We start from the raw sequence: 21,947 nt of genomic DNA, 5'->3' as shown, positions 1-21,947 counted from the left end.
TATTTGGTCCAAAGTCAAATAAAATATGGCATGAAATTCGTCAAATATTTGGTCCAAAGTCAAATATTTGGTCCAAAGTCCAAAGTCAAAACTACACGTCATAAACCAATTTTACTTGGTTACGCTACACACGGACAAGATATTCGTGTTACGCGGTGTTAGTAGTAATACAAGTAAGACAAATCTAAATAAAACATCCATGCCACATATTTTGGCCAAAGTCATATAAAAGATATTGCAAACATGCTCCAATGCTATAAGAGCCTAAACTATTAGCATCGTCATAAATGGATATCACAAACTCACTTTACTTGGGTTACGCTACACACGAGCGCCAATGAAATGACGCTATGTGGAGTTAGTGCTAATACCATGTAAGGTACAAACATAAACAAAAATGATAGATGTCATATAACTCATGCAACCATAATGGCTCCACAAACCTTTGCTTGGTTACGCTGCACGCGGGCATTATCTTAGTGCCACGCGGCGTTAGTAGTAATACAGGTAAAGCAGAACTTAATAAAAAATAAGTTCACTCCACATCCACATATGCATACAAAATTCATGCAAAATACATGATAAGGCATATTTCATGTAGCCCACATAGGCTTTAAACAAATAAAAATATCATAAACAAACTCCATACGGGTCAAGCTATACGTGTGTGTCATATAATTGCACCGCGTGGTTAGTTTTGATACCGTGTGAAGTCAAAGTCAACAAAATATGGCACATATCATATGCACTATAAAAGCATCAAAATTGTGTCAGAAAGCTTCAGTCCATTACGCTACACACGGGCACCATATCAGTGTCGTGCGGTGATAGTAGTAATGTGATGATGCAAAAGTTATTAAAATTGGCATGTCACATGTATCCATGCCACCAAAACCAAAGATGTCGTATAAAATTCCCGAAGAAAAATATATACATATCCTATATGCTAAACGTAGGATAAAACTAAGCCTAGTCAAAACCAACCTTCATTCTGCACCATCATATAAACGAGGTTGACCACAATTAAACATGTTAGGAAAATACATACTCCAACATATCAAACATGAAATTATAGAGAAGTACTTGCATGAAAGCAAACTTCAAGTACCCAAGCAGGAGTGCATCGACGATCGCGAGGAGGAATTTTCTTGTAGCATATTGTAATAGGAATGTGTTGCAATCTTATGTAATAGATATGTTGGAATTCTTAATCAGGGGTTTTCTCTTCGGAGATGTAATTAACAGAATTTTATGTAAATGTAAGAGTTCTGGAAATAAAGTACCTGCAATGTTTGATCCTATTTTTATTGTATGCATTTAAATTTCATTCTGTATCAATGACGTGGACGCGTGTCTCACGCCCGCCATTTTCCCGTCATCAGATTCTGGCACGCCCAGTGGGACGTATTTCTCCCCTCATCTTCGAATTCCAACATAGGATTGCAACATATGAATTTCCATAGTACAGAAAGCATAAAATATTATGTACGCATATAAATAGATAAAGAAAACTAATATATGGTTTTCTTTATTTTAAAGGTATGGAGGGACAGGTCCAACAATTTGTCACTCTCCGCTTTGGTGACCTCTGGCTGGATGTGCCAATTGGTCCGCTTGTGGCTGCAGTTAGCAAGAGTTTGGAAACAACAGCTGCATCCTCAACTAAGCCAGAAGAAAAGGAAGTCTCTTCTGCACTGAAGGAAGGGTTTACTCCTGTTCTCACAAAGTCAGCAAAGAGAAGGATGCGTGCAGCTGCAAGAGCATCTAAGGATCAGCATGTACGTGAAGCTTCTTCATCTACTTCAGTTCCTCCTGGTTTCACAAAGATGTCACCTACCAAGGTCATGAACCATGAGGTACCAGCAAAGGTTGTCCGCATGACACCCGAAGAGTGGCCCGTTCTTGCAAAACAGACGGGACCACTAAAGGTGGCATCACCAAGACAATCTACTTCAACTACATCGACCAAAGTCGCGGTGCCCCTTACACCTTCAAAACTTAGGGTGGGCGCACGCGAAGGGTCAGGAGAAAGCTCACATAAGCTTATCCCAAGCAACGTAGGGGCTGCTCAAAGGGCTTGCTCTGCGGACAAAGGAAAAGGTGTAATGGCTGAGGACACCGAGTCTTCCTCACATGAAGAATCGGCTCGTCCAAGAAACCAACTTCGTGTTGATGCACCTGAATTTTTCCCCACCATGGGCTATAATCCCATTGGACCATGCCTAATGGGTGAGCCAAGCAATAGACGCTCGCTCCAGTGGCAGGGGGTGTTTGTCACTTCAGATGACTTCCAAGCTGGTCATGTGGATCCAACTGCTACAATATCAGATCCTTTGTCCTCATCGGTGCCAGCACCAAGACCATCATTTGAGGCTCAGTTGATCCGGCACGTCGTCATCGTCGACGGCAAAGGGCTCGCCGTGCATGGCTTGATTTCCCAGTGGCAACTGATGCAAACATGACCAATCAACAACGGAAGCAAGTGGCATATCCCATCAGAAATAGAGAAAGGAAGATCAATGCAAGGATCCGTGGGGGGAGCCATGCTAGCTTCCATGCCGTCATGACACAGAATGTTTGCCAAGCTTTGAAGGAAATACTTCCGGGATGCTCTATCTCTGCTGATAATGTTGGGGGCGCCATCATGCGGCGTGTAGAAACTCTATCGAAGTGGCCAGAATATGAAGAATTTGTGAAGGCAGACCCACGACGACAAGAGTATGTGAAGCAGGCTGCTCATGCACGCAAAAAGCGGGCTGCCCTGAAACAAAGAGAGATGGCAGTACGAGCTGATTCGGGGTATAGCAGAATACAAGGAAGAGATTCTCCATCAACAAGTCAAGTCAGTGGAGGAAATGGGGCAAAAGAAATGGCAAGTACAGAAAACAAGACTACCAGAACTCTCGCTCCATGGCCAACTCGTAAGAAGGTCTCAGGAAACTCATTTGAAGTATTCAATGCAATGCCAGTTGGTGTCAAAGGGGTGACAGACAATAGTAGCGAAACCTCCTCAGCATCGATACACTTCAAGAGGAAGAAGGCACGTAAGACTGTTGTAGAAGGTCCTCGCCGCACGACACGGAGCCAGAAGGGTTCAGATCATGAAGAACTTGGGTCAAGCAATGGGGGGTCTTACAATCCCCTATCAGATAGCACTCCTTGTCCTTCTGAGAATGAGATAGAACTTCACCATGGTGCAGAACATACGGAACAAGTCCTAGCTGCGAATGAAACTCGTTCGGTTGAGGACCAATTAGCTAACCTTACGGCAGCACTTCAGCAAAAGGAAGATGAGCTAGCAGCCCTTCGAATTCATATGAGCAATAACCAAGGAAAAGGAAATGAAGGGGATGGTGGCGCAGGTGCTAGCAGCCAACATGGAGGAGCAGGGCTTAACCTTGAGGCGATCCAAAGAATGATCGCTGAAGGGGTAAAGTCCCAGTTGATGCAAACTCAGTACTCAATGCGGCCAGGGTATGTTAAGCCATACCAACCTGATGTGGACCTAGTTCCTTTCCCAACAAATTACAGGCAGCCGCAATTTAGTAAGTTCAACGGGAGTGGATCTCCCCACGAGCACATAGCACACTTCCTTGCTGCTTGTCAGGATACGGCTCACAATGGAGCACTCCTCCTTAGGCAGTTTGTACAGACATTGTCTGGGCCTGCCTTCACTTGGTACAGCAAGCTACCTCCAAGCTCTATAAAAACGTGGGAACAAATGCAAAACTCATTCCTCGAGCGGTTTTATAGCACGCAGAGGACGGTGGGCATAACTGAGTTGACCCAAACTGAACAAGGGTTCAACGAGAGGGCAGCTGATTCAATAAATAGATGGAGAAACCTAAGTCTTCACTGCCCATAGCCAATCACTGAGCCAGAAGCAGTGCGTATGTGCATGAACAATCTCCGCTCGGAAGTGGCTGTCTAGTTACAAGGAGTGAGGCCCCTCACGTTTGAAGAGTTAGCTTCAAAATCCACGGATATAGAAAATTTTATGCAGCTTGTCGCTCGTCGAACAAAAACGACGTTCAACAAGCCTACAGACAAAGGCGGTCAGCGTGAAAAGGTGCCAATGAAGCCCAAGTCTGCACAAGCCATGGAGACAACTGCAGTAAAACCTCAGTTTCAGCCCAGAAGAGCACCTACAGGAAACCAAGGACAGCGAGATGCACAAGTCGGTAGGAGGCCGACGCTCAGCGAACGACAAAACAGGGAGTATTCTTTTCCTGTAGAAGAAATTGATGACCTTTTCACTGGTTTAAAGGAGTTGAGTCTTATAGAACTTCCCAAGCCCAAAAGGCCAGAAGAAGAGTCAAAATTCAATGACCCAAATTTCTGTCACTACCATCGCATTTTGGGCCATACACTCAAAGATTGCTTTGTTGTGAAGAATATCATACCGAAAATGATCGATGAAGGGACTATTGATACAGACCTCCTCAAAAGCTTAAAGAAAGGAAAGAAGATGGCTACAGCAAATGTTGCCACTCTTCAAGATAGCTCGGTGAGTTGCGCATCTTCAAATATGAGGCCAACTTATGATGATATGATTTTTACAGCAGGATATGAATTTACCCCAATTATCTCTTCAGGATTCCTCCCGTACCTCGGTCATAGGACCACGTCCCAGGGTCAGCGTAAAAGAGAGGCTCACGTTCCCTACAGCTGTGATGGGTGGCCCAGTGTACCAGCTTCTCAAGAACCCCAAGACTGGAGGGAACAGCGGCCAAAACGCCGTGTACTACCCCGAGTGATGGAAGATGTCGCTCCTCTGCGCTTCGTACCAAAGAAATATCAACATATGGCGAAGCGCATGAAGGTTCCGCCTAGTGAAGAATTCAACGTTCTCACTATAGGTGTGTTTGAGGATGATAGCGAGTCTCTTCACTTCCCCGAAGAAGATGCGCCCGAAGTGGATCAGGTCCACCTTAGATCAGGTCGCCAGTTAGCTGACCCACATCCTCCACCTAGAAAGGAGCCTAGGAACAAAGATGTAACCGAGAATGAGACAATTGATCCGCCTTCTAAGGTGTCGGTCAAGTATGATGTAATCTCTCATTTGAAGAAAATACCAGCTATGCTTTCCGTGTATGATGCTTTGTCTCTTTCCTCGGATTTACGTAAGGCACTAGTCACAGCATTGTCATTTCCTGAAGATTATAGAGTGGAAGTCTCACAGACTGAAACTGAATTAAATGATGTGTTAAATGTTACATTCACGGATGAGGACATGTTGTTAGGAGCAAAGAAGCACAACAGACCTCTTCTTATGTTTGGTGAGATTGACGACTTGCCAACAAATCGCATAATGATAGATGGTGGATCCGCCATAAATTTGTTGCCTCTGCGTACTTTGAAAAGGATTGGATATTCCCCTAAGGATTTGAGTCGGTCAAATGTGGTCATTCACGGCTTTAACCAGTTAGGTCAAGAGGCCATGGGTACCATTTCTTTGGTACTAAAAATGGAAGCATTATCTACATACGTGAGATTCCATGTGATTGATGCAGCCACATCTTACAATGCACTGTTGGGCCGACCATGGTTGCATGAAAATCAGGTTGTGCCATCTACACTCCATCAGTGTGTCAAGTACAAAGAGCAATCTGGAGAAACAGTAAGAATATTTGCAGATAAGAGACCATTCACCGTAGCAGAATCTTTCTATGCCGATGCCAAATTCTACTTTGAGCCTGTTGAAAAAGTACACAAGCCAAGGCCTGTAGTAGTACCTGAATCAAATATGGTAAAGAAAAATCCTGCAGAATCCTCATCTGGCCGAAAGATTTATCAGTATATACCAAGTGACCAAAGGAAAGAGGGTGACCCAATATTCCGTGTCATCGCTAAATCACCTGTTAAAGGAGGTACCAAAATGCCTATGCTCTTACCTCCTTTGGTTCAACATAAAATTAAGCAAGATAAAGAAGAGTCGCATGAGTATGAAAATAAAAATAAAAATGTGGTTCGTATCACCTTGGAAAATAAAGATGATGAGTCATTGCCTATTTCTCTGTACGATAACCGAGTTTTGTATATGATGCAGAGAATGGGATATGATACTCTCACTGGCCCGTCGTTGTGCGATGGCCGGGGGCAGCGAGCGCCATTTGAAAAGGCGTTGTCCCGAGAACAACTCGAAGCTCTACATGAGGGCCAGCCTTTGAAAGAAAAAAGACATGGGCTGGGCTGCGAGGTTTGTATGACCTCGACTGAATTTGTAGATCCAACTGAGGCATCCCCACAAATGGAGCATGGTAATCAACCAACTATTGATGACTTGGAAGAAATAAATATTGGGACAACCGAGGATCCTCGACCGATTTTTATTGGCGCACGTCTGTCTAAAGAAAAGAGAGAGGAATATCGTAAGTTCCTTTCTGCAAACAAAGATGTCTTCGCTTGGACTTACGAGGAAATGCCAGGCTTAGATCCAGAGGTAGCGGTGCACCGACTTGCTGTGCAAGACGATGTTCCCCCATTGAAGCAAGCACAAAGGAGATTTCGACCCGAGCTACTTCCCAAGATAGAAGCTGAGGTCGACAAACTCATAGCTGCTGGATTCATTAGGGAAGTTAAATATCCTAAGTGGCTTTCCAATATTGTTGCAGTTAAAAAGAAAAATGGTCAAATCCGTGTGTGTGTAGACTTTAGGGACTTAAATAAAGCATGCCCTAAAGATGATTTTCCTATACCTATATCTGAAATACTCGTCGATGCTACCATGAACCATGAAATATTTTCTTTTATGGATGGATATTCTGGATATAATCAAATAAAAATGGCGCCAGAAGATGAAGAGCTAACGGCTTTCAGAACGCCCAAAGGCATATTCTGTTATAAGGTCATGCCATTTGGACTAAAAAATGCAGGGGCAACATATCAACGAGCCATGGCCATAGTTTTAGATGGGTTGTTATATGTAATCGTTGAATGTTATATTGATGACATAGTGGTAAAATCAAAACGTGAAGAAGACCATATGAAACATCTTGCAATGGTTTTCGAGCGTCTGAGGGAACATAACTTGAAAATGAATCCCATGAAATGTGCGTTCGGAGTTTCTTCCGGGAAATTTCTTGGTTTTGTGGTCACAAAGAATGGCATCCAAATTGACCCAAATAAAGTAAAAGCGATCGTCAAAATGCCACCACCCACAAACCTACATGAACTAAAGAGTTTCCAAGGTCACCTAGCATATATTAGGAGATTTATCTCAAACTTATCAGGAAGATGTAAACCATTCTCACGTCTCATGAAGAAGGGTGTCTCATTCGAGTGGGACCAAGCATGCCAAAATGCATTCTTGGACATTAAAAAAATACCTTATACACCCACCTATCCTGGGTGCACTAGTTAAGGAGCGTCCTCTGATCCTATATACGGCAGCCATGCCTATGTCGCTGGGAGCTCTTTTAGCACAGAATAATGAGTCCGGAAAGGAAATGTCCCTATATTACCTTAGTCGCACCCTCGTGGGGGCTGAGTGCAACTATCCGGACATGGAAAAGATATGTATCGCATTGGTGTTTGCAGCACAAAAATTGCGCCATTACATGTTGGAGCATACTGTACACCTCGTATCGAGAGCAGACCCTCTCAGGTACATCTTAAATAAAATGGTGCTTTCAAGTAGACTGGCTAAGTGGGCGATGTTTTTGTCGCAATTTGATATAAAGTTTGTGCCACAAAAGGCCATGAAGGGGCAGGCGTTAGCTAACTTCCTAGCGACACACCCAATACCCGATGATTTCCCCATAAATGATGACTTGCCGGATGAAGAGGTGTTCACTACATCAGTTGCTAGTACATGTTGGCAAATGTACTTCGATGGCGCGTGTCGACGATCAGGGGCAGGTGCTGGAGTCGTCTTCGTGACGCCCAGTGAAGGGATAATCCCGTACTCATTCACCCTAACTTCAGAAGTTTCAAATAATTCGGCTGAATATGAGGCTTTGATAATTGGGCTTGAATTAGCTCTGAATATGGGGTTAGATTCACTCACTGTTTATGGTGACTCTCAGTTAGTGATCAACCAACCACTGGGAATTTACATGGTAAAGAAAGAAGAATTAATGCCTTACTTCCAACGAGCCAAAATGCTCATGTCCATGTTTGCTGATCTAAATATTCAGCATGTTATAAGAAGTCAGAATGAAAAGGCTGACGCCTTAGCAGGTTTAGCCGCTAGTATGTCATTAACTTCACATCAAATGATGGACGTTCGTGTTGAAGAATGCAGAATCCTACCTATACTCGCCCAGGAGGAGGAGACGACGACGTCGGTTGCAATGACTACAGATATCTACGAGATTGAAGTTGGAGACTGGCGAAGCCCTTTCCTGGAATACTTGCTCCATGGATATTTACCTCTAGACTCTGCAGAAAGGTCTAGAGTTCGGAAAAGGTCAGTTCACTATACATGTATAAATGATACCCTATATAGGCGTTCCTTCGATGGCATCCTCCTCCGCTGTCTAGCAGGGAATGAAATTTTGGAAGCCTTAAATGAAGTGCACGCTGGGGTGTGTGGGGCGCATCAATCTGGCCCTAAGTTATATTATCAATTGCGACATCTTGGTTACCATTGGCCTACCATGTTTGACGACGCCATGAAATTTGCAAAAAGGTGTCATGAGTGCCAGGTACATGGTAATTTCATACATCAACCCCATGAGTTGTTGCATCCCACAAATATTGCATGGCCATTTGAAATGTGGGGAATGGATATAGTAGGACCTATTAATCCGCCATCATCAAAGGGGCACAAATTTATCCTGGCTGCCACCGATTACTTCTCTAAATGGGCCGAGCTTATACCATTAAAAGAGGATAAGGGAGAGCACGTGGAGCACTTCATAAGAACACACCTCATATATCGCTTCGGAGTTCCTTCCCGTATCATGTCTGACAACGGGGGACCATTCAAAAATAAACATGTCGATAAGTTATGCTCGAAATTCAAAATAATTCATCACTATTCTACGGCTTATAATCCGGCAGCTAATGGACAGGCGGAAGCTTTTAATAAAACCCTCTGCAAATTGTTAAAGAAAGTCGTGTCTAGAAATAAGCGTGAGTGGCATGAGAAACTTCTTGAGGCCTTGTGAGCTTATAGAACCACGACACGTACACCAACTGGAATGACACCATACTCCCTCGTATTTGGAGGAGAGGCAGTTCTACCATTAGAAGTACAAATTACCTCGCTTAGAGTTGCTATTCAGAGAAACTTTCTGAAGAAGAGGCCATAAAATTACGCCTCGGCGAACTCGAAATGCTCGAAGGAAAACGCCTTCAGGCATTACAAAATTTGGAGGCCTATCAGGCTAGAATGTCCCGTGCTTTCGACAAGCGCGGTAAAAGGAGATCATTCAAGCAAGGAGACCTAGTGCTCGCCGTCATCCGTCCAATGAATGTTACACGACGGATGGGGGGAAAATTCGAGCCAAAATGGGAGGGTCCCTACATCATAAAAGAGGTCTACTCTAGTGGTGCATACAGGATAATTTCCCCTAACGGCGAGTATTACCCGCCACCGATAAATGGAAAATTCCTTAAGCGCTATTATGCTTGAGTAAAAACAAAATGATACTCCATAACCTCATGAGTGTAAACTGGGGCACAAAAAAAATACTCCAACGACTTACGAGTATAAACTGTGATGGAAAAAAAAATCAAATCATCATAATTACTCCATACCCTTATGAGTATAAACTGGGGCAAAAAAAATACTCCAACGACTTACGAGTATAAACTGTGACATAAAAATAAAAATAGACCACGCCTATATGAGTATAGACTGGGGCACACAAAAAGAATAATACTCCAACAGCTTACGAGTATAACTACGATGCCAAAAAAAAGGATCATCCAAAATACTCCACACCCCTACGATTATAAACTAGGGCAAAAAAAAAACTCCAATAACTTACGAGTATAAACTGTGACGTAAAAAAAGTGGGTAATAAAAAAATAAACAGCAAGCAGACTCCAGACTTCATAAGCTTAAACCGTCGTACAAAAAAGGATACGTACATGCATTTATATAATAAACAAATAGAATAAAATAAATAAGGCTGCAGGCCATACACAACGATAGTGTAAATAAATAAGGATGTTTCAACGTCAAAGCTGGCGTACTAGCACATCATGCATAAAATTTGGAGTTCCCACCTGAATAAACAAAGTACTGCTACATTTGAAGTGAAACTGAGTACTGAACATAAAATGACTTCAAGGGAAATGATGAATTGAAATGGCCAAATAAAAGAGAACTAAACAAAGTCTACGCCTTCTCAAGAAGCTCGCCAGTTCTGGAGGCTGTTCAACAACTGACTTGCTTCAGTCTTCAAATCTGCTGTCTTTTGTTTAAATTCAGCAAGCCTTGCACGTTGCCAGCATTGGTATCCTGTACACTCTTCACCAACTTCTTCTGTTCAGATTGATGGGCATCATGTGCTTGTCGGCGTTGTTCCATTTCCAGCTTAAGCCTATGCAAAGTAGCAGTAACCTCTTCAAGCTGGGCCTTCAACTCTGCTTCACGTGCCTCCATTTCAGTGCACTTCTTCTCTACGGCAGATAAGTCCTCAATCATGGCCTTCGAAACCTCATGGCCAGACTTAATCTTAAGTCCTACTTCAGCAACAACATGCTCATCTCGCTCGGATTCCTCCGTGAACTTAGTCTGGCCAACCTCCAACTTCTTGGAAATGTCAATAAGCCCGACCAACATGGCCTGCACCTTAGCTACCTCAGGTACTTGCGTGGGCAGCGTCTGAGAAACGCTCTCAAGCATAATGCGTCGCTTGGGATCACCAAGGGTAGAGTCGTTCAGTCCTTCGAGGGCTCGTTTCACCACGAAATCTGTAACATCCATAAATGTGTCCTTGACGAAACTGCAGTCCATCTGTGCGTCTTTCCCTGATGCAACCATCACCTCAGGATCTTGTGAGTGGCGAATTTCTTGTTCGCAGCCTAAAAAAAGAGAGATGAGTTATGAGAATTGATGATAATGATGGTCCAAAACACGACCAGTTAAATAAACATATAAATAAATAAACTACCAGGTAAAGTTGACAAGAAACCAAGAGCACTAGGGGTAGGGGGCGCAGTTTCAGCCACACCCGGGATGGAAGGTGGACGACTTGTGCCACGCTCGCTAATGATATAATCCTCGACGGATAAATTGAAGAGGTCACCAAGGCCATGGTCCTTCTCTCCCATGAAGAGATGGCCAAAATCTTCATCGCTAACAAAGTTACCGAGTTCAACATCTAATGACGGACCATCCAATGTTATTGGTTCAGAAAGATTAGATTCTTGGCCGAAATCAAGTTTGCGCTTCAAGGGCAGCCTTTCTTCCTATTCCATGTGAGGCGGTGTAGATTGTCTGTGTCTCTTTCCGCTAGAGGATGGGGCAGTGTCTGAGATATCATTATCCGTTGATAACAGATGAGCGGAGGAGGACCCAGCTATGCCATTCTATTTCGGTACATTACTCCGCCGTAGCTGCAAAAAAAAGAGTTCAAGTTAGTACTTAATAGTACGTGAGACATAATGAAAAATGGACACACATGTGCTTGAGCTCACCTTTTTAGACTTCACCGGTTGAGCAGCAACAACATCATTTAAATAATTATAGAGGACCAGTCTCCATTGATCTGTAATAGGTGTCTCTACCTTCTCAAGGGACTGAACATGTTGGTCATGGTGCTCAATAGGTACTCTCCTCACCACCATAAAATCTTTGTCAGACAATGATGTTGTGCTGTAGTGCACGCTTATTTTTTATCCTTACATCATAAGGGGTCTTCCCAGTCATGTTGCCATCGCAAAGATGGTCCAGAATGTCGGCGAAAGGCTTTAGAATTTTTTTCCACCAATTAGCCCATGCTACAGAGGTGTTCCCAACTCGATCATCATCAGGAAAACAGTGGAATTCTTCAGGGGCCAAGGATAATAGGTGTGACCAAAAAGCATAGGCAATTCCAATTTCGTCTTGAGTATACAGGCTCGCTAGAGGAGAAAAGGGTACAACTTGGTCAAGACGAAACTGTTGTGCCACTCGATCTGGGTGATATGGTTCAGCTATACACACGTCGGCGGTGATAGTACCACGCCTCCATGGCAGCATGCCTCGACGAATGGAAATTAAGAAAGCCCTCTTGGGTTTGAACACACCTTCCATAGTGAGAGAATGGGGGTTCCAAGCAATATTCTTATAGTCATCGAGGAAAGCATGTGCCTCTTTAGGAGCAAAATGACGTGGTGTCTTAAACATGGTGTTCACCATATTAGGTTGTACTGCCAAAATTCTGGAGCTTGGAAAATTTGGCGTTTTTGCTCTGTTTCCATAGGGTTTCTTGAGGTACACGCCCATCCATCCAGCAAGGTAGTGGACTGGCCAAATCCTATGTATGAATGAAGGGCCAATCGGATGAGTGCAAATTCGCCGAAGTGAGTAATAAAGGGAGCAAAGAGCAGGTGGGCCCAAAGAGATGCGTCGTCCTAGGGAAATCCATGCCGCCATCACTAATACCCCAGGGCGAATATATGGCCCACCACCAACAACGACGTAGCGGCAAAGCCATATGGCAAGAAAAGCCGCAGTGTACACGCGCTGGTCTTCTAATCTCTTGGTAGCAAAGGAGTTTACTCCACTGTTGTGAAAGAAGTCACACCATTCCTTGAAACCTACTTTGCCACCCACAGCAAGCTTGGTCCAAATTTCTAGGAGCCGAGACAGGAAGTTGGGGTACAAAAGAGTCGAAGGATCCAACTCATCAGCTAGGGGAACATATTCTTCATAAGGTTCACCATCAAGGGGCAACCCCGCGATCTGATGCATATCAAGAAGTGTGACTGTACGCTCGCCAGACGAGAACAAAAACGTGTTGGTGTTGGGATCCCATTTCTCCAATAAAGACCTTAAAAGAGAAGGGGAGACAGAATAGTCGCCTAAAGAGCAATAAATTGCTCCATAGACGTAATCCACACCTTCCTCACTCCCCTTCAGATGGGTATGATATTTCTTCAAGACATTAGTACCCCATTCAAGATACCCAAGAGGCATTGGAGCGTATTCAACCTCATGATTCTCCCAGTCTAAACCTTTGGATATCATATGTGTCCCAAGGGTTGAAGCTTCATCAAGTCTGGGCCCAGGTGCGGGAGGTTGATAACAACGAGCTGAGAAAGATGGCCCTGCCGTCCATCCACATGGTCCAAGCTCAGGATGGCCGTGTGGTACGCCTAACTTCGTAATCACTGGATTGGCTAGCTCACTAGTATCAGGTTCAAATAGGTGTTTTTTGGCCAACTGTGATAAAGGCATTCTACATGATTCAGACGAAGATGGTGTCGTGGCTTCCTCCATCTATATGCAAGAAAAATATGCATGTCGGTATACGTATGAAATTACAGGAAGTTAAAAATAGTACATGAAAGTGCAAGATTGAATATCATACCAAGGTGAAGAGATGATCCCGAGGTACGCAGTCTGCAACGAGAGATGGTATCTACAATAAAAAGCATTTCAATATTTGAATTTGATGCATAAAAAAAGGGAATATGAGAAACACGAAACAGGTGCGCGTGATTGAAAATATTCCTCATCCCCCCCCAAAAAGAAAGTAACATCACCGTCGAACGACGGGCCAAGCCCATATATAAGCTTTGCCGGAACACCGACGGTGATCGAGTCATCAAACTCATACATATATGGCAAATAAAAAATCACCGTCGAACGACGGACCAAGCCCATATATAGGCTTGCCGGAACGCCGACGGTGATCGAGTCATCAAACTCATATATAGAAAAAAAAATCACAGTCGAACGACGGACCAAGCCCATATATAGGCTTGCCGGAACGCCGACAGTGATCAAGTCATTACATTCATATATATATTTTAAAAAAAATCACCGTCGAACGACGGACCAAGCCCATATATAGGCTTGCCGGAACGCCGACAGTGATCAAGTCTAATTCATATACGTACACGATAAAAAAAATTCAGTGTTGAACGAAGGACGAAACCTATATATAGGCTTCCTGGAGCGCCAACAGTGAGCAATCTACTAACTCATACAAAAAATGATAATCCCCGAGTCGAACGACGGACCAAGCCCATATAGAGACTTCCCGGGACGCCGACCGTGGGGTCATGATATTTGGATGAATAATTACAGATCAAACACATCCAGAGACCAGAGCTATATACACTATGACAAAAAAAAGTTGTATGCGCTCAGGGCATCATATCCCTAATACGTCTAGATAATGAGAGAGATGCAACAACGAACGAATATAATCAGATGATTTGGAAAAGTAGATTACCTAAGTAAGATTTGATCCAGGCCGTGACCTGGTGTCCTTGTCTTCCTGCACCTACGAGATGAAAAGATGGGTTATAAACTAAAGGGACACCCAGGACATTAGAAGGTAAAGCATGGCCTAATAATGAGAGGACGGAAGGGGCATACCCAAGTTGGACGAATCAGTACTTTCCCACGCGGAGGTGCATGTTGTGAGGGATTGAAAGCAATCTGGGACTAATGAGATAGCAGACTAATCAGTCAATGAATCAATTTAGGTACTAGCGAAGTCATATATAATTTGCTAGCCTATCAAAGAATTGCGGCCGGCCGGACTGAAGCATACCTAGTCTCCAACGTCTTCTATCTGGTTGTCTCCGACGTCTTCAATCTGGTCTAAGAAAAGAAAAGGAGGCTAGTTGTTTAAAAGAGGGTTGAGAAGATAGTGGAGGAGATAATGGACGCGGTTTGTTAGCCGGATAGAGTTTGTTAGCCAGCTAACCTCAAGCGTGGCCTGACTTCTAGCTTGCATGGTTGCAAAATCGGTCGGCAACGCGCGCAAATAAAAGAAAGATGTACAACCACGAATAACTGGCATGCACTTGACTAAAGGTCAACGTTTCTAAAGGAGCATGAGCACATATACTCACAAAAAGTGCTCTAAACACGAAATATGTATAATCAAGTTTCGAGCTCTCGGCTCGAGTAAAAAAAAAATTGTTTCCTCAAGCCCAGACCTCGAGGGGCATCTGTTGACATGGATTTTGACCAAGATAAAATAAAATCCATGACCCACATAAAATATATATTCAAAACGGCAAAAATCCGTTTTATAATGAGAAGGATCACTTAAAAAATATAATCAATATCTCAAAGTGACGATAGACAAAATAGGCGTCTGATATTTTTTTATTTTTGTCGACAGTGCACACATTAAACCGACAATTTTAAAATACGACGAAACTCGTCAAGTTTTGAAGAAAATATGGAGAGCACATGGCTCGCACACATGCGCGCTGCTACTAACGGCGAAAATAAAAAAAATTGTCATGAGGGATGCTAATATCGCCAAAATGGCGACTATATGATAAATGTTCGACTTTGTTCCATCGGCAAAATGAAATATTTAAACAACGCATAAAAAAATATTGTCCCGATGAAATATACGCAGTATACTTGGTCAAATATTCATTTGATTATAGACCTTGAGTTGCATAAAAAAAATTAGCGTGCACACCCTAAATTTTAATAAGCCATTAGTAGCTAATCATGCTTAGCCCATAAAAAAGGCCACAAATGCATGGCCGTACTCTCCATAAAGTTGACATGCATGCATGCGAACAGTGTGTGGAAGGCCCACATGTTACTTAAAAAGAAAAAGTGCCAGCCCATAATGACTAATCACGTAATGGAGCTAGCTATTGGTCAACCTTACGTGGATCAATTAGTAATCAATGGAATAAAAAAAGAAAACAGCCCACGTTCTCACGTTCCGCACGATCACACGACGTGAGACGTGGGTGGGCGCGCCCTACAGCCAACGAGCACTGCTCTTTCCTAGCCACTATAAATACCAGGCAGATGCACTGCTCTAGGGTCGGTCCTGGATTCGTTTTCTCCCCAGTACTAAATCTCTCTCTCACACAACATATACAGAAAAGGAAGGAGGACGCAGGAGACTTGCTTGCTGAGGTTTGAAGGTGAGATTCATGGCTCTTCCCTAGCCCCTGATTTGGCCATTGTGGTACAGATCAGGGAGCTTTCTTCTTCCCCCTCTTTCAAAACTCTAGCCCTTGGTTCGGCCGTCGTGGTACAAATCAAGGAGCATGTTTCATTTCTCTAAAATTCTAGCCCCTGGTTCGGCCATCGTGGTACAAATCAAGGAGAATGTTTCATCTCCAAAATTCTCGTCCTTAGTCCGGCCATCGTGGTACAAACTAAGGTGCATGTTTAATCCATCTCAAAATTTTGTCCTTGGTTCGGCCATCGCGGTACAAACCAAGGGACATGTTATATACACCCCAAATTGTTGCCTTTGGTTCGGCCATCATGGTACAAATCAAGGAGCATGATATATCTATCCCAAACTTTCGCCTTCGGCTCGGCCATCGCGGTACGAGTCAAGGAACATGCATGGTTCTTGTAAGCACGGTTCCTTTAAAAGTTGCATGCGCTTCGGCCTATTGATCTCCGTCTTGGTTCAGTCCCTTTAGCGATACAATCCAAGATGAACGCCTCGTTCCTTGGTTTGGTCTCTATACATGGATACAAATCAAGAGAGTGTCATAGGTGCGAAAACCTCATAAAAAGTTGACTTAATTCGGTCATCATAAAAAAAATGGATATGACTAAGTTGGAATGAAATCACGAATATGCTAAACTGAATTTGTTCTTGGCCGGTTACGCTACGGACCTTATGTGTCGCGTTAGTTGTAATACGAACAAGAATATACAAAACATTCCTTCACTTGGTTACGCTACACGAGGGCATTATCTTAATGCTACTTGGTGCTAGTAGTAATACGAGTAGGGCAAGACTTAATTAAAAAATGTGTTCACAATACACACCTAGAAACCAAAATCATGCGAGATGAATTATAAAACATGTTGCATCATAAAAATCAATCTTACTTGGTTACGCTACACGCGGACATTATCTTAATGCTACGCGCTGTTAGCAGTAATACACGTGAGAGAGAACTAAACAGAATATTCAGGCCACATATTTGGTCCAAAGTCAAATAAAATATGGCATGAAATTCGTCAAATATTTGGTCCAAAGTCAAATATTTGGTCAAAAGTCCAAAGTCAAAACTACACATCATAAACCAATTTTACTTGGTTACGCTACACGCGGACAAGATATTCGTGTTACGCGGTGTTAGTTGTAATACAAGTAAGACAAATCTAAATAAAACATCCATGCCACATATTTTGGCCAAAGTCATATAAAAGATATTGCAAACATGCTCCAATGCTATAAGAGCCTAAACTATTAGCATCGTCATAAATGGATATCACTAACTCACTTTACTTGGGTTACGCTACACACGAGCGCTAATGAAATGACGCTATGTGGAGTTAGTGCTAATACCATGTAAGGTACAAACATAAACAAAAATGATAGATGTCATATAACTCATGCAACCATAATGGCTCCACAAACCTTTGCTTGGTTACGCTGCACGCGGGCATTATCTTAGTACCACCGGCGTTAGTAGTAATACAGGTAAAGCAGAACTTAATAAAAAATAAGTTCACTCCACATCCACATATGCATACAAAATTCATGCAAAATACATGATAATGCATATTTCATGTAGCCCACATAGGCTTTAAACAAATAAAAATATCATAAACAAACTCCATACGGGTCAAGCTATACGTGTGTGTCATATAATTGCACCGCGTGGTTAGTTTTGATACCGTGTAAAGTCAAAGTCAACAAAATATGGCACATATCATATGCACTATAAAAGCATCAAAATTGTGTCAGAAAGCTTCAGTCCATTACGCTACACACGGGCACCATATCAGTGTCGTGCGGTGATAGTAGTAATGTGATGATGCAAAAGTTATTAAAATTGGCATGTCACATGTATCCATGCCACCAAAACCAAAGATGTCGTATAAAATTCCCGAAGAAAAATATATACATATCCTATATGCTAAACGTAGGATAAAACTAAGCCTAGTCAAAACCAACCTTCATTCTGCACCATCATATAAACGAGGTTGACCACAATTAAACATGTTAGGAAAATAAATACTCCAACATATCAAACATGAAATTATAGAGAAGTACTTGCATGAAAGCAAACTTCAAGTACCCAAGCAGGAGTGCATCGACGATCGCGAGGAGGAATTTTCTTGTAGCATATTGTAATAGGAATGTGTTGCAATCTTATGTAATAGATATGTTGGAATTCTTAATCAGGGGTTTTCTCTTCGGAGATGTAATTAACAGAATTTTTATGTAAATGTAAGAGTTCTGGAAATAAAGTACCTGCAATGTTTGATCCTATTTTTATTGTATGCATTTAAATTTCATTCTGTATCAATGACGTGGACGCGTGTCTCACGCCCGCCATTTTCCCGTCATCAATGGACCCAGTCCGTGTAATTGCTACCATCATCTTTCAACTTTGCTTTCTCAAGAAACGCATTAAAATTCAACGGAACAACAACACGGGCCATCTATCTACAATCAAGCAAGATTCTATCAGGGACTAAGTTCATGATAAATTTAAGTTCAATTAATCATATTACTTAAGAACTCCCACTTAGATAGACATCCCTCTAATCATCTAAGTGATCACGTGATCCAAATCAACTAAACCATAACCGATCATCACGTGAAATGGAGTAGTTTTTAATGGTGAACATCGCTATGTTGATCATATCTGCTATATGATTCACGCTCGACCTTTCGGTCTCAGTGTTCCGAGGCCATATCTGCATATGCTAGGCTCGTCAAGTTTAACCTGAGTATTCCGCGTGTGCAAAACTGGCTTGCACCCGTTGTAGATGGACATAAAGCTTATCACACCCGATCATCACGTGGTGTCTGGGCATGACGAACTTTGGCAACGGTGCATACTCAGGGAGAACACTTTTATCTTGAAATTTAGTGAGAGATCATCTTATAATGCTACCGTCAATCAAAGCAAGATAAGATGCATAAAAGATAAACATCACATGTAATCAATATAAGTGATATGATATGGCCATCATCATCTTGTGCTTGTGATCTCCATCTCCGAAGCACCGTCATGACCACCATCGTCACCGGCGCGACACCTTGATCTCCATCGTAGCATCGTTGTCGTCTCGCCAATCTTATGCTTCTACGACTATCGCTACCACTTAGTGATAAAGTAAAGCATTACAGGGCGATTGCATTGCATACAATAAAGCGACAACCATATGGCTCCTGCCAGTTGCCGATAACTCAATTACAAAACATGATCATCTCATACAATAAAATTTAGCATCATGCTTTGACCATATCACATCACAACATGCCCTGCAAAAACAAGTTAGACGTCCTCTACTTTGTTTGTTGCAAGTTTTACGTGGCTGCTACGGGCTTAAGCAAGAACCAATCTTACCTACGCATCAAAACCAGAACGATAGTTTGTCAAGTTGGTGCTGTTTTAACCTTTGCAAGGACCGGGCGTAGCCACACTCGGTTCAACTAAAGTTGGAGAAACTGACACCCGCCAGCCACCTGTGTGCAAAGCACGTCGGTAGAACCAGTCTCGCGTAAGCGTACGCGTAATGTCGGTCCGGGCTGCTTCAGCCAACAATACCGCCGAACCAAAGTATGACATGCTGGTAAGCAGTATGACTTATATCGCCCACAACTCACTTGTGTTCTACTCGTGCATATAACATCAAACCATAAAACCTAGGCTCTGATACCACTGTTGGAGAACATAGTAATTTCAAAAAATTTCCTACGCACACGCAAGATCATGGTGATGCATGGCAACGAGAGGGGAGAGTGTTGTCTACGTACCCTCATAGACCGAAGCGGAAGCGTTGATGCAACGTAGAGGAAGTAGTCGTATGTCTTCCCAGTCCAACCGATCCAAGCACCGTTACTCCGGCACCTCCGCGTTCTTGGCACACATTCAGCTCGATGACGCTCCCCGGGCTCCGATCCAGCAAAGCTTCGGGGAGGAGTTCCGTCAGCAGGACGGCGTGGTGACGATCTTGATGTTCAACCGTCGCAGGGCTTCGTCTAAGCACCGCTACAATATGACCGAGGTGGAATATGGTGGAAGGGGGCACCGCACACGGCTAAGGAACGATCACGAAGATCAACTTGTGTCTAGAGGTGCCCCCTTGCCCCCGTATATAAACGATCAAGGGGGGGGGGGGGTGCGGCCGGCCAGGAGAAGGGTGCGCCAGGAGGAGTCCTACTCCCACCGGGAGTAGGATTCCCCCCTTTCCTAGTTGGAATAGGATTCGGGAGGGGGAAAGAGGAGAGAGAGAAGGAAGGGGGGGGGCGCCGCCCCCCTCTCCTTGTCCTATTTGGACTAGGGGGGAGGGGCGCGCGGCCCAGCCCTGGCCACCTCTCCTCTCTTCCACTAAAGCGCACTAAGGCCCATATACCTCCCGGGGGGTTCCGGTAACCTCCCGGTACTCCGGTAAAATCCCGATTTCACCCGGAACACTTCTGATATCCAAATATAGGCTTCCAATATATCAATCTTTATGTCTCGACCATTTCGAGACTCCTCGTCATGTCCGTGATCACATCCGGGACTCCGAACAACCTTCGGTACATCAAAATACATAAACTCATAATGAAACTGTCATCGTAACGTTAAGTGTGCGGACCCTACGATTCGAGAATAATGTAGACATGACCGAGACACAACTCCGGTCAATAACCAATAGCGGAACCTGGATGCTCATATTGGCTCCTACATATTCTACGAAGATCTTTATTGGTCAGACCGCATAACAACATACGTTGTTCCCTTTGTCATCGGTATGTTACTTGCCCGAGATTCGATCGTCGGTATATCAATACCTAGTTCAATCTCGTTACCGGCAAGTCTCTTTACTAGTTCCGTAATACATCATGTCGCAACTAACTCATTAGTTGCAATGCTTGCAAGTCTTATGTGATGTGCATTACCGAGAGGGCCCAGAGATACCTCTCCGACAATCGGAGTGACAAATCCTAATCTCGAAATACGCCAACCCAACATGTACCTTTGGTGACACCTGTAGAGCACCTTTATAATCACCCAGTTACGTTGTGATGTTTGGTAGCACACAAAGTGTTCCTTCGGCAAACGGGTGTTGCATAATCTCATAGTAATAGGAACATGTATAAGTCATGAAGAAAGCAATAGCAACATACTAAACGATCGGGTGCTAAGCTAATGGAATGGGTCAAGTCAATCAGATCATTCATCTAATGATGTGATCCCGTTAATCAAATAACAACTCTTTGTCCATGGTTAGGAAACATAACCATCTTTGATTAACGCGCTAGTCAAGTAGAGGCATACTAGTGACACTCTGTTTGTCTATGTATTCACACATGTATTATGTTTCCGGTTAATATAATTCTAGCATGAATAATAAACATTTATCATGATATAAGGAAATAAATAATAACTTTATTACTGCCTCTAGGGCATATTTCCTTCACTCTTCTCCTCAAATTTCTCCGCCGCGCTCGTTCTCGCTCCAGTGCCGCTACTCCGAGCGCATCTCGCCTGCGACGATGGGGAAAGAGAAGACGGTGGCGCTGGAGCGGGCGAAGAAGGCGACGGCGAAGGCGAAGGGGAAGAAGTCCAGCCGGGGCGGATCTTCCTCGAGGGCCGGCCTGCCGCAGGGCTGGATCCAGGGCGACTGGATCCGCTCGGCGATTAGTCAGGAGGACATCGACGACTTGGCTGACGGAGGGTTGATTCCCCACGGATCGGCGCGGCTTTCGGGGAAGGAGACCGAGCCACAGCCTCGGGAGGGTGAGCGTGTCCTACTCGCCACCCATGTTGACCGTGGGTTCTCTTTGCCTCCCCACCCTTTCTTTCGGGGATTCTTGAATTTCTTTGGGGCGCAACTCCACCACTTCACTCCCAACACAATCGTCTATCTTGCT

At 43.6% G+C, this 21,947-nt stretch overlaps 2 protein-coding genes and 2 pseudogenes across 3 annotated transcripts; 2 read left to right on the top strand and 2 right to left on the bottom strand.

The window, feature by feature from the left end:
• The first annotated feature begins 1,541 nt into the window (after positions 1-1,541).
• LOC147966968 (uncharacterized) lies at positions 1,542-4,757 on the top strand (annotated as a pseudogene).
• Positions 4,758-7,394: 2,637 nt separating this feature from the next.
• LOC147966967 (uncharacterized) lies at positions 7,395-9,580 on the top strand. The gene is made up of 2 exons (XM_087530992.1): positions 7,395-8,655; positions 9,231-9,580. The coding sequence occupies exons 1-2, from the start codon at positions 7,395-7,397 to the stop codon at positions 9,578-9,580; spliced, it is 1,611 nt and encodes a 536-aa protein (XP_087387118.1).
• A 562-nt stretch (positions 9,581-10,142) lies between these two features.
• On the bottom strand, positions 10,143-10,984 carry LOC147966966 (uncharacterized; the record flags this gene model as incomplete). The annotated part of the gene is made up of 1 exon (XM_087527431.1): positions 10,143-10,984. A coding segment is annotated over one exon (630 nt), but the record flags the coding sequence as incomplete, so codon positions are not given.
• A 503-nt stretch (positions 10,985-11,487) lies between these two features.
• Positions 11,488-14,412, bottom strand: LOC147966965 (uncharacterized; annotated as a pseudogene). The gene is made up of 4 exons (XR_015609321.1): positions 14,343-14,412; positions 13,473-13,523; positions 11,596-13,381; positions 11,488-11,514 (listed from the first exon to the last, which is right to left on the bottom strand). The product of XR_015609321.1 is annotated as an uncharacterized LOC147966965 (transcript).
• Between the last annotated feature and the right edge of the window lie 7,535 nt (positions 14,413-21,947).

This window comes from Triticum urartu, chromosome 6A, assembly GCF_056163025.1.
Source record: "Triticum urartu cultivar PI428250 chromosome 6A, HENAU_Tu73, whole genome shotgun sequence".
In the NCBI taxonomy this organism is placed as follows: Eukaryota; Viridiplantae; Streptophyta; class Magnoliopsida; order Poales; family Poaceae; genus Triticum; species Triticum urartu.
The sequence above is the reverse complement of the archived record's forward strand: the minus strand, read 5'-3'. Positions and strand labels throughout refer to the sequence as shown.